The 13,775-nt window shown below is 45.9% G+C and overlaps 1 protein-coding gene across 1 annotated transcript; it reads left to right on the plus strand.

Annotated features, from left to right (window-relative positions):
• Positions 1-470: 470 nt before the first annotated feature.
• On the plus strand, positions 471-12,009 carry LOC104496813 (the record flags this gene model as incomplete). Its single annotated transcript, XM_010139980.1, has 4 exons — positions 471-957; positions 7,946-8,107; positions 10,653-10,839; positions 11,855-12,009. Coding segments are annotated over exons 1-4 (942 nt in total), but the record flags the coding sequence as incomplete, so codon positions are not given.
• Positions 12,010-13,775: the final 1,766 nt, after the last annotated feature.

The raw sequence follows: 13,775 nt of genomic DNA on the forward strand, positions 1-13,775 counted from the left end.
ACCCCCCTTTACCACCTTACTATAGACAGCTTTACAATTCATATGCCTCAAGGCATGCACTAGACTCTGAGTTTTGTAGTCCCTTTTGACCTTCTGCTTGTTTTCTTTTAAGCAGGTAAGAAGAGCCCACCTGCTGAGGACAAAGTTGTCTTAACACATATGAAGATACTGAGCAATGAAGGCATTCAAAACCCAGGGTTAATCCCAGAGGCTCCTGCTGATACAGCCTGCTCAGAAGAATCCCATCTCCCTGGTGCCAGCCTTCCACCGGACTGCCAGGAAACTCCGAATGCAGCAGCAGATCCAGACTATGCAGATGCCCCAGCAAGCACAGACTACATAGCCACGCTGCCTGACCTCAGCACCTTTGAGTCCAAGTGCCGACTTCCCAGATTCTCCAAATTTGAATCTGAGGACTCAGGGGTTGAATTGCCAAGTGGGGCTAATTCTCCATCAACACCAACGGCTTCAGAGAAGAGCTTTGTGCTTCACAGCAGAGACTCATTTTGTGATTCGGGCATGCTCAGCACCTCTTCTTCTCCAGAAATTGACCATCTGATAATGAGAACATGTAAAGAGCATGCCAGAAAAGTCAGCCACCAAGATCCAGAGAGTGAAAAGCAAGTTGAGTACTACAGCCAGGAGGCAGATGCTGTGCAGGGTCCTACAGCTTCCCTTGAAGACTTCACTGTCCCTCAGGAAGGAAGTCCCAATGAACATTTTGACCAAAGCAAAAGGCAGTCTCTGGAAAAGGAACCTACCCCAGAGGCAGACCTTCCCAGGGAAAGCACTCTTCCCAACTCAGCTCCTGTAGAAGAGCCAAAGACAATTGCTGATAACTTCCCAGAGACCTTTGGCAGCATGCATGACCTTCAGATCCATGGACATCAGCTGAAGAAGTACCCCACAAGCGACAGTCTGGATGAATACATGGATGAATGCTGTAGACTGAGTGAGGTAAGAAAAGACTAAACTGAATCTTATAGCTAGGCCTGTCCAAATTCCTCATTCAGGTATCAAGTCATGTCCTCTGTCAGGAACTAGGACATATCTAAGTGAATTAGAAAACCTCTCCTGAAACTGCTGAAAGCAGCAAATCTTGGCAACTGTTTTTTAAGAGCTCTTTTTGTAGCAGTGAAATTCCAAAGTAATTCACATGTATTTGGTTTAGGTAAGGATGACTAATGGCTCATGGAGATCCGATGTTTCAAAAACTCCTAGATTAGAAGATGGACTTGACTGTGGTCTTAAAATGAAGATTATGAAGTTAGTCATTGTCCTCAGATAATTGGGACAGGGATCAGAACATAGTTTCTTTTTCAAGGTCAGCTTGTTCCTGTTCCTGGGGACAGTGGGACTGCTGTTAGAATGCCTAAGTTGGAGAGAACTTGTCTAAGGGGTAGCTCATTCATGTCCAGCAGTGTCCTGTCCCGTTGAACCAGCTTTCTCGAATAATGAGCGAGCAGGGATCTGATGGGCTAAGTCAAATCTTTGCTGGACTGGAGATTGAGGTTTTGTTTTAACCCTCTAGCACAGCTGTGATGGAAACTCTTGTGTTCTGAGACAGAGAGAACTGCAAAGACAGTATTTTCAGCACCTCTTCCTACTCTTTGCCCCTTGCTGGGTAAGCTGTGTGACTGACAGGAGAATAAAAAGCCCTTCTGTGCACCTTCTCCCGCAGTGGGTGTTGGCAAGCACTCACCCCAGTGCTTTGCCTGAAGCCCCACGCTGCAATGTGCAGACAGGTAGTTGCCTTGTCTGCCCACTGCAGTGGCTTCCGTGAACCAGCGAGCAAAAGATCTAACTGGGGAGCTAATTCTTGATAGAGAGATGGACCAAAAAAGCCCAGAGCAAAAGGAAAGGAGGCAGGCTTGGGGAAGCAGGTCGCAGAGACACATCAAAAATATAAACCGGTGCATAACAGAGATTTCAGGGCATTCATTGCAGTGATAGTGATGAATTGGAACAGGAGATTGGGTGGGAGGAAGCCAAATGACAAGTGTTGTGTGCTGTGCTTATAATTTCACCGTGACCTCTCTGGCTGGGCCCTGAACCATCAGGCAACGGCCTTCCTCTCCAGCATGCCAAACCCTCCTGAGCAGTAAGGAAGGTCAGAGATGGCCCATCTCTGTTAGCATTGCACATCAAGGCAGCACAAGCAACACGCAATCCAACGGAGCAACCTCTTCCTCCCCAGAGCTGTCTCACACACACCAAAAGACAGATGTCTGTTTTGCACAGTTCCCAAACAGGTAACGACCTGGCCTTTTGGCAGAGAGTTCAAAAAAGGACTGGAGCAGGGGAATTTGAATACAAGAAGACTTTATAAAAAGTTACCAAAATTCTTTGTTGCACTCTGAAGGGTTTGCAGCCAGCTTGGTCTTGTCTGACAGCTCTGGCTGCCCATGAAATTCCTTTAAATCCTTTGTGAAATGGAGCCTCAGTTTTCTAAAGGAGAGCATTTAAATAAACAAGAGAATAAATTAGAAAGAAGCTGAAGAGGAAATGAAGCTCTTGGTGGCTTATCTCCCCTCTTTTTTAATATCCTCACCGGCTGAGTGCTAAAGCTCTGTGCCCCAGAGCACTTTTCTTTGTTTGCTTTTCGAGCTGTATAAATACAGCTGTGACCTAGATGCTGGGGAAGTTTTCCCCTCTTCACAGAGCACCTCCAAGCTGCTGTATCTCAAGACCAGCACTCTTCAAACTGCTGGGATGCCAGGTAGCACCCAAGCTGATGGGAGCAAGAAATGCTCACAGCTGCTGGACAGCCCTGAGGCTGCTGCTGCATTGTGCACCTCAGAGCACAGGGACAGCCTCCTGCAGCTGCAGAGCCTTCTGCTCTTATCAAACCTGCACAAGGTTGACCTGTCTTGCCTCTGTTGTATGACAGTGAGAACCACTCAGAAATGGTGTCCTGATGTCCAGATGATCAACTGCCCAAACAGTGGACAGAGCATCCAGCTGAGGCTCTGGTCCAGGTTTACTCTGGTTTTCACATTTGCCTGTAACCAGTTCAAGACAGAACATGGTACTTAGGAGCCACTCTCTTGTATGGCCAGATGTCATCTCAGTGACTGAAATGCAATCCTGGAAATGCATTTAGTGTTGTCTGAAAGACAGCAGGCTGGTATAGGGTATTCCTGCTCTGCTTGGCAAAGAACATGGCAGACCAAATTCCTGTATTAAATACATGTTGATAGACATGCAAGAGTGCTCACACTGGCTTAGATTTAATGACAGATGAGCGCATTATTTAATTATAGGTGACAGCAACTTCCCCGGTTCTGTTGCTGGTTTGGGGAACAACTTTCAAGAAACAGGACAGCAGCTGAGTTTCCCCAGCCCAGCTGGCTGTGGCAATGCCAACAGCAGCGTGCTTGCCAGCACACCACAGCCAAGCATGGATTCAGTCTCTGGATGTCCTTGATGTCCTCCTGGCCTTCCTCGCTGCTGAGGCCACTTCCAAGAGAACAGGAAGCAAAATGCTGAAAAAGAGAGACTGGAAATGAACAAATGTTTTGACCATTTGGATTCATTTGGTGAATGGCTTTGGCTGGAAATAAACATCACATCATTTCGGTCTGGCATTTCTTAAACAAAGGTTTCTGATCTTTTGTTTTAAGATGTCATTATTTTGAAATTTGCGTATGTTTAGAAAGATGAAAGAAAGTGGAAGCTGTCAAACAACAAGTGAAAGAACTTTGAAGCCTAAATAAAAGCATTTCCTTTTAAGCCAAATAAATTAAATGTTTGGAGTCAGTTTGAAGATACATAGCTTTTGATGCTTTTGCTTTGCAAACACTTCCTCACACTCCATAAAGTTTACACTTAAAGTCAGCCCATGCCCCTAGAAGAAGAAAGAGGGAAGAATAGGGCAACCTGTGGTAGTCAGCTATGTAGTCAGTCTGTGCACGCCACTCAGAGGAAACCAGAAGCTATCAGTAAGCACAGTCCCTCCTGGACAGCAGGGTGGAGCCGTCAGAAATATACAGCACGATCCCTCTCTTTCCTGTTATTCACAAGCCTTTTGGTGCTGTTAGCTTCCAGCGACAAATGCTTCCCACTCAGCCTGTGGCGTCACTAATCAGTTGCTCCAAGCCCATGATGGGAGGTTTGTAACTACATTCCTCGGCTGTTGGCACAGTGACTGTACTGCCTCCATACTGGGCATGCTAATGCAGCAGGAAGAGGCAGTGCGGGATGCAGTATGGTGTAGCTTAAAATTATCCACAAGAGAAAGTGAAGAGCATCACAAGAAGTGCAGAAACCAAAGTCTTCGGAAGAAACATCAGCAATCACCCATGTCAGTGAAGAAGAGCTTCACCTGCAAGCTAGTTCTGCCTGCCAGGCTTGGCCTCAGCTGCCAGGTCCAGCCCAGGACAGTTTTTCCAGAGGAAAAACGTGATTTTACAGGGTTCATAAGATTGATTGGAGGGCTCTAGATAGGCCAGAGTTCCCAGTGCAGGTGTTGATCCTGTATTTTTAGATTTCCAAAGAAATATGTGGACCAGCACAACTGTGATGATTTATTGCCAGCTAAGCAGGACTACGTGTACTGAAAACCTGTCCCCAAAACTGAGTCAGGTGAGCATTCACAAGGACAGGGATCTCTTTTTACTTACATGGGGGTAAAGTCAGTGCAGAGCACCTTTAATCTGAGGATCAAAACCATAATGGGAGTCACTCAGCATAGTATAGCTGAGAGCCTTGGTTTCCTTTTCTTCCAGCTGAGGGTCTGGTTCAGTCTGATGTACCTGAAAGCAGAATCTGGCATCTTTTTATACATTATGTTGTTACTTTCCTAGTGCAACTTTAGCCATCATTCATAAACTGTGTCTGTCTGATCCTCTGCATCTTCACCTTCAAAAAGTAGGTGAGGTATTTTTCCTTCATAGGTTTCATCAACTCAAAAATTGGCACATGCCTTTTGTCCCAATACTATTTGACAATTCCCATGCAGGGAATGGGGGAAATTTCAGTCCCATTAGGTGAATGTTTTAGAAAGCTTCAACTGGGAGGACAGAGACTGGAAAAGACTCATCCTGGAAAATGTTTGCAGTTTTCCTATGGTTGCTCCCCCTCTACGGCTAGCATCAAACTCTCTCACAGGTGCTGAGAGGAAAATATTAAGACCGGAATGTGACAGAGCAGGTTCTGTGCTGCACTTGGCATGACCAGAAGATAGCAAGGACTGTTTAGGTATTCCAGTTTATGGAAAAGAAAAGGAAGGGTCCGTAGAGAGGCCCTCTCTGAATAATAATTTTGGAGACAACCACCTAAATGACACAAATTTTCTGTATTTATTGAAGGCCTGCTGTTATCTGAGCAATCCTGATCTTAATAGGCCTTGTTGCATGGCAAACAAAGTGCAGTATCCACCTGAAAAGCTTTTACTCTTTCGTGCTGACCACAGAGGTGGCTAGCCCTGCAGGGATGGGCAGGCATTGGAGGCTCTGCCTTATTTGCCTTTTGCTTATTTGTGCTTGCTGGGATCACTTCATTACAATACAAATTAATTTTGTATTAAGTAACCCAGGCTGCATGCCCTGAGCAGCCTCTGAAGGATGGCTGTGAAGTAGGGGCCTCCAGCATATTGAATCCAACTTTTAGTCTAGTTGAGGTCCTCTAGAGGGGTAAATCCACCTTGCCCCAAGACCTGAAGCAACTGCTTTACGCCTTTATCCCTCTTAATTTCTGTGGACCTGTGTTTACTCTCAGAAGTTGGAAGTTCTCTCTAACTTTTGCTAAAAGCCAGATTTTCTTCATGCCTGCCCCAAACACACCTTTGCTTTCAAGTGCCTTCAGCTCTAGACACAGAGCACTAGAAATTACCTTCTCTTCTCCTCCCCCTGCCTGTTTTGCCCTATAAACCTAGCAGCCACGAACATGAAGCAGGACCTTACAATATTAAGCACAGGACAAATATGGAACAAAAAGAGGGTCTCTGACTGCAAGAGGTCACAGTCAAATGCTTCGTGCTTTCTCACCAGACCTGAGGCTACGGTTCTTTTCCAAGAGCTCCTCTGTCTCTAGTAGTCTTCCCTTGTGTTTTACAGCTATAATGGGTTGCATTTAGCTCACTGTCTCCTTAGGGCGATACAGACATGCCATCAGTCATGTCTGTATGACAATGACAGCAAACTTGCGAAAAGAGGAGTTGTTAAATGTGCAAAAAGTGTGCATAGAATGTCAGAACACCTACATTTTCAAGGATAATGAGGAACTTCTGACTAACCATTTTGGGACACTATAAAAAAGACGACTAGTCAGTTTGTACAGCTTGAAAATGCCAGATTTCCAGAAGCTGGTACTCACGTGCTTTCTGAAAATCATGCTTCTGAAGCTGGCACCCCAAATCCCAAGCTGCTTTCAGATATATCAGTTATAGCACTTTTGATTCAAGGTTTTCCCAGCAGACACCGCAGAGGCTTTGTTCTCCCTGTGGGTCCTGGGGCTGTGTCCCTTCCCACTGCACACACACATCAAGGACTCAGTTTTATGGCTGAGTAACCTTTGTCTTGCTGCCACTTCTGCACGCTCTGCCTGAGAGGAAAATAAAAATCATGAATGTGAATTGCTGGTTGGCTTAGAGTCAGTCATCACAATTCTTCATATGATTTCATGTGACCTATGTCCCAACCTCAGTCACAAAAGCATCTGGACATAATAATACCTGTTTATAAATAACATTGTATCATCATTTGTTTAAAAAGAAGTAAATCCTAACGTTGATTATTTTTGAACACACCATGAGCTTTCTGACATAATGAAAAGACAGGAAGAGTCCCAAGTCTGGCATTTCCCCAAAAATGTAGATTGTTGTGGGAAAGGAGACAGAGTAAGCTTCCTGCTTTTGTAGAAGGAACTTATTTTTTGAAGTAAGATAAACTTAGGAGTGCTGCTTTTGTAAAAATCGAAGCTTATTTTACTTACTGATATCCCGTGCCCATCAGCAGTCAGCTCCAAGGTGGAAGTCAGCCTCTGGATTTATCTGTAAGCAGCACGTTCAGCAGAGTCCACTCACGACACAGGAGAGGACACTTGCTGTGCATGTGGAAGTCCTGGGGCCAGAAAGAGTGAGGTGTAGAGCAGGAGACTGGGAAGCACCACTGCCTTTCCTCTGCCACAGAATTACTTTGCTGTCTGTCTCCGGCACTGCCCTCGGCTGAGCAGCGGTGAGACTCTGCAGGTCCTAGGTGTGGAGAGATCAGTGGTACAGAATATCCTACCACAGGCAGACAGCAAGCTTCATCCAGCAGACTTTCTTCAGGCATGTCTTAATGACTGAGAAAGTAGTAGCAGGGACATAAGCTGGGATCTGCTGAAGACCAGTGGAAAGATGTTCTTTCACTTTGGCAACTTGGTTTAGGCACACGTTCCTTTCACTGACCCACCAGTGATGAGACTCTGAATTCATCTGTGCTGTAATGGTTGCAGGTTGCCAAAGGCAAACAAAATGTACCCCCAAGCTGGTCGCAAAGCAGCAAATCACTGCAACCTTGCAGGTGTGTGGCTTTGGGTAGGAGCTAGGCTCAGCCTCCATAAGTGTTACTTGCACTGAGGCCTATGGGCTAAGTCAGCCATACTAACCCCAGCCATCCATACCATACAGCAGAACTGGATTTGCTTATAAGGGTCCCATGTCCAGTAAAAGACAAAAATAAGCCTGGGTGGTGGAACTAGAAAGAGGTTGTCACGAGGTTTTCCTCTGCATCAGCCTGTGATCAGAGTCCTCAGATGGCGCATCTTTCTGCGTGATCCAGAAAAGAGCTGTGAGCAAGCAACGCTGTAGCTCAGATCTGGCTGTAACAAAAGGCCCTTGCAAGAGGAAGCCCAGGTGTCTTTACTAAGGACCACATGGCTGTAAGGACTGTGCTGGGCTCCCAGCTGCTAGTAAGGATTGCTCTGCTGTTACTTCATGGTCCAAGATGCATTGTCATTGCAGGTGAACCAAGGTAACAGCAAAGCCCTGGGATCTGGTCTGGGATACCTGGAACATATTTGCCAACTGATTGAGAAGATTGGGCAGCTGCAAGAGCACAACCTGCGTCTCCAAAAGCAAGTGTGCAGCTTGCAGAAAGCACAGAAGATGAGCCAGATAAAAGAGGTAAGCAGACACCATAGTGGCTTCCATTAAATGATATACTCAAGGACTAGATGTAAGGTTCCAAGACTGTGTGAGGAAAGATGCTAATTTACTTGACCCCACACTCGCCTGGGTTGCGTGTTTTGGTCTTCAGGGAGCCCTTGCCCACCACAGTGGGCTTGGCTTCTCTTAGAGTGGGCTTGGGTTTCTGTTCTTGTTCAGTCTTGTTTCCCAGATGCCCTTGCTTCTGTTGAGTTAAAAAGTGTCTCTCTCACCTTACGCAATGACCAGCTCGATGTCAGTAGCTTTTACTTCTGTACAGTTGAAAAATTCCCAAGAACACATCTCCTGCCATCAATACTATCAAAACAAAACATTTCCATGGACCTCCTTAGCAGTTGTGTTTTGAATTAAAAGCTCTTTCTTTTCTTTCTGGTTTCAAACTGTCAAAATCCAAGAGTTTCCCACAACAGTGACACAATGGGAAAGAGAAGCAGTGATACCCCTATCCAACTTCATGCTCCCTTTCCTGCACTTCTGAGCTGCCGAATGAAGAATTTTTGACATAAAACATCTCAGTGTTCCCCTTTGTGGTTTTTTTTATCAGTCTGAGATAGCTGGAGAATTTGACTGAAATTCACAAATCATTTCAGTGTCCTCCTCAACAGCATTTTCTAGCCCCTGCATATTTTGTTTAGCTCTACCCCAGCTCTGCTTCTCAGTTCTTTTTCTTTGGCCATCACACCAGGCTTCCAGCTTTTTTCCTCCCCTCCTTTTCTATTTATTTTATCACTTCCCACAAGAACAGAAGAGGTTTGTCACACTCAGCTATTTCTTTCCAGCCATGCTGTGGCGAGTCTTTTATTTTTCTGCCAGCGTCATTCCTCCCTGGTGCTGTGTTCCCACCTGCTGGGACTCAATCTGCAGTAGGTGACTGACTCCTCCTCAGAGCCAAAGCCAAGCTGTGAGTCAGGTTGCAGAGCAGTGTAGCGCGTCATTTCCATGTACCCATCTCTCACGCTCAGAAGAATGCAGCCTCCTACATAGAGTCTGGGAATTGTTAACACATTTCCTGAAGCTTTACAACTGTGAGTCATTGCTCAAAGTAACTCTTCCAAGCTGCAAATTCAGGGTCAAATCCTCATCTGGAATATGTGCTCCCTCTTCTCCAGCTCCCACTGAAATGAAAGGCACTGTGCTTTCATTTAAATATTTGAATCTTTGATCTTTTTGGTGTTTTCCAAGGTCTCTCAGCAGTGCCTTCTCAGCTGCATTTGTCCCACACTGTTCAGTGGGGAATTCGACTGCCAGATGTAACATTTAGCACTTGCAATGTGCTCTACAAAACTGGATACTCTCTCTTGGGTATCTCTGTGGTGTCTGTATCTCCTGTGTCTGAGCAGTTCTCTCTCATTTTCCTCTTCAGAGTCACAGCCTCTCTGCATAGAAGAACACTACTATACCCATTTGCTGTGAGACAGGAGGTTGCTGTCCACATCACATTTTAGAGGGCACCCTAAGGCTACTTCCCACATCATTCTCCATGCAGACTATGAGCATGGAAAGGTTTCCATGTCCAAGACACAGCCCCCAGAACAGAGATGGGTTAGTGTGGTATTAAGAGCTGATTGTGAGGATTTTTCTAGTCAGTGCTCCCAGTGCCGTTCTTGAGAGTTGTACAGACATCACCACAGGGACTGATGACATTTTGATCCTGGGGCGAAAAGGGGACATGGTTACTCCACGTCCTTTGCTTCACAAGGAAATCTTTAATGTTGTGGGCCAAAAGCAGCATCTTTCATGAGATTTTTTCAAAGCACCTCCCAATGGTAAAGTTAATGCAAAGTGCCATGCTGCTTTGGCAATGTATCCAGCTGAGATGTTACATTAAAACTCTCAATCACCTGGGGGTCTCCAGAGGCGCTAAACTGGTGTTTGCCTGTCCTGGTTCCAACACGAAAAAACAGTTTCGTTCCCTTTCCGCTTCAGCTGGATAAAGCTCTCCTTGCATCCTGCCCTCCTAAACTCTTGTGCAACATGGTTGTGCAAGATAGAACATCTCCCTTCCCACCACTCCAGCTACAGCAGAAGTACACCAGCTGAAGTACCACATACAGTGAAGCTGGCTGGTAACATTCAAGCAAACTATGGCATCCCATCAATAAAAACACAAGACATTGTTGTCTGTGCACGTTCCAAAATAAATAACATTACCTTAAATGTGAGTCACTGTTATAATGGATCTGTTTGTTTACACAAATGCCTTAGCTGAGCAGCTCTGTGTTTAGAAACTTGTATTCAATTCCTTCTGGAAAACAAACCCGAAAGATGCTGAGTATCAGACAATTTACGTTAAACACCAAGAAACCCATGAAAAATCTATATTACCAACTCCAGCCTGCTCAGCCTTTTAGAGAATTAAATTGTCGGGTTATGATGGGTCTCAGGACAAGGCTGGGCATCCCTGGGCTGGAATGATTGCAATTTGTCTGTACCATTGCACCACCCGGTTATCTTGAGCTGTTGCAGCCTGAGAGTCTGCATACTTCATTTTTGTTTGGTGTAGGAGTACCTTCTGCAGCATTGCTCCTGTGGAGCTGCCACCGTCTTCTTCAACTCGTACCAAGATGTGAAGACATTTTTTGCTGGGAGGAGCAGACCTCATAGCCTCTTGGTTCAGAGCGGAAACCCTTCTGATCTTTCCATCATCCCAGAAATAGGAGCGAACACTGACAAGCTGAGCAGCTGCAATGGTGAGTTCTGATACCTCTAACCTGCTTTCCTGCTTGCCACCAGTTGTGAAATAGGCTGACCAGCAACTTCCTTTTCCCTAGGAAAGACAGACGGGAATAGAGCAAGGTGTTAGTGGAACTAAACCTTAGCTGGTTTAGGGATGAGTTTTTAAATGCTTTGTCTACACCAAGGGTTCTGACACTTGCTGCTTCACATGCGTGAAACAGGACTCTTTGCTCTGCAGCTGTGGCTACAGAGATTAGGATAAATGCATTATGAAATGGGTCTCTCTTTGGGAAACTTGGCATACCTGAGTGGGTCCATTAGCGGAGCCCCTTCATGTGGCTTTAAAATCCCCCCAGCCAAGGCAGGATTTTTTCTAAGATGGAAAGCTTTAGGCCTGTTCTTAATCTCCTACTCTCTCAAGCAGGCACAGAACACATTTCTGGAGGGAGGATGACTTATTCTATAGAACAAGTGGAAATAAGCCCCAGCTGCAAAGCTTGGATTCAGAGACCCAACTTTTCCAGAAGGCTGAGAAAGACTGAGCTCAGCCTACAGATAATAAAGCCAGCTGAAAAGTCTGGATCCAATGTTAGATGTGAACCAGCCCACTAAGTGGGGCTGATGAGTTTATCTCACACCTTGGACTTCAGCCTGCCGCTAATACATGGTAAAATGCAGAACAATCAACATACCTCCTAGCAGGACTGAATCAGAGAGTAAAGTGGCCTTTGGAAACTCCAGTGCTGAGGTTCAGAAATGTTCATTCCTGTCAGTTTTGGAGCAGACCTGGAAGGAGAATAAAACCATGAGGAAGATAGTAGAAAGTCTGCTGTGGTTGGACATTTTATTGGAGCATTTGCCTTCTTTCCACTGAAATGTGGCGTTTAAACCCATGGGGTCTCACGCCACCATTAAGTCCTTAGGGTTCTCATCCCATCTGGAGTTGCAGCTTGCTGGCAGCACTGCCCGGAGCCTGTCCTAGCAAGACGTTGGTGAGAGATGTGAGCAAATTCTTGCATTTCGTTGCAGGAAGAGAGAGATACCCGGATTCAGGAAACAGCCAGCCAATGGTGGGGCTTGGGAAGTTGTCAAACAATAGGAAAAACAAGGAGAATGAGTTCAGAGAAGCTGGTAGTATGGCTGAAGGACAGGCTTTTCCACCAAAGGACCCTGCAGTAAGAAAGGTGAGTGATAAGCCTGGAGCCAGATTCTGAGTGGGGGACCTGTGGGAGAAACAGAAAGAAATTCTGCTCAGGCAGAGCAAATGGGGTGCCAGAACAAGCCAGGCCTATCTGCTACTGAACAGGGCTGGGGCAGTGAGGGCCAGCGTGCTCTGTGCCTTTCTGATCCCAGCTTTCAATGAAGATGGCTATGCCCGTATGCCAAGAAAGACACAAACAGAGCACTGCAGGCAGCAGCATGGGCTTTAGCCCGCTCTAACTCCAGATAACTCAACGCCTGAGCTCTGTCATAAGTATCTTCACTGCTGCTGCTAGTGAGGTTAAACCAAGCATACATTCATTGCTATGTACAGAAATTTTAGTGGGTCAGTCCTTAGCTGGCAACACTTGTTACCAAACTGGCTTGTTATCAGTGTAATTAGCTCCAGCCTCCAAAGCGTGCTTCAGCATGTCACTGAAGTTCAAGGGAGCTGGAACGAATGGTTTTCCTCTTCCTTTTCTTCCCCGTTGTTTGTGGCTGCCTCAGCACTTTTAGGTTCTGGTGGGGATCAGGAGAGCCAACATGCAGAGCTGAGGCTGAGAGTATTCCCAGCACGACAGGAAAGAGGAAGGAGAAGATCTTTTATGGGAAAGGCCTTCTCATGAAATTTCCACCCCAAAATTGCAAATCGATTGCAAACATTTTGATGAACTTCAGAGACCAGATTAAGGCTCAGTCCTGAAAGGTGCTTTGTGCTCTGGCTTGTGTCCAGCAAAGTTCTGGAGTATGAGCATTATTTTAAGCATGTGGGAAGCCCTGACGACTTCACAGGACTGCAGAACCAAGACCCATCCTCTTTTAACCAAATCCTAGTGCTCTCTTGCTACACCACACCTTAGTATTGTCACTTAGTATTGCATGGAGCATGAAATGCCCCATTTCCTTCTACAGTGCAGGTACTGTATGGGAATCCTGCCACGTTAGTCTCTGGGCTACGAGCACTGCACACATGAACTAGCAGTCTACAAAAGGGAGGTGAGAGGTGGAGGAGGAAAGAAGGGATTATCACACACGTGAGGAACTGAATCACTGAGATAAAGGACTTGACCAAGGCTATGGGGTAGACTCCAGGGCAGAGCTGAGAACACAGCCCAGTCTGTTCTCAGTGCTGTGAGATGGTCTCACTGTCTCAGTATTTATCAGTGTATTTGACTTTTGTTTTTAGAGTCTGGATGTCAGCAACAACATCTCGGTATGTACTGCCTTTGCAGAATACGTATTTAACTTGTACCTGCTGTTGTCATGCACCAAGCCCCTGTACTGCACACCATTATGCATGAACAAAAAAAGGTTCACTGACCACCACCGCCACCCCACCCCACCTCGAAGTTTACTATCACCGTAACAGACACATATGTATTATGAATTAACTGCATGTGGTCTATTGTTCTCCCATCTCCACTGCAGACAACTGCCTTCAGGAACTGCTCAGGCTTTCTGTAGTATTGGCAGTGCTTGCTTTTCTACAAGCAAACCAGCTGCTGAGGCCTCCAAAACCCTTCCACAGCGTACATTAATCCTGGTAGTAAATAGAAAGGTTTGATATTTCCTTGAGTAAACAGTCTCACTTAAAGGCAATTAACTCAATAGCACAAAAACTGGTGTTGCAGTTTTCAGCTGAGCCCATCATCTGAAGTTTTGAACTGTAAACACAGCAGAGCCCCAGGAAGCATTACCTCAGTAGGCTCTGCCTGGGCTGGAGCGTGTGGCTGGGCAGGTGCCAGGCTGC

This window comes from Buceros rhinoceros, unplaced genomic scaffold, assembly GCF_000710305.1.
Source record: "Buceros rhinoceros silvestris isolate BGI_N320 unplaced genomic scaffold, ASM71030v1 scaffold39597, whole genome shotgun sequence".
NCBI lineage: Eukaryota > Metazoa > Chordata > Aves > Bucerotiformes > Bucerotidae > Buceros > Buceros rhinoceros.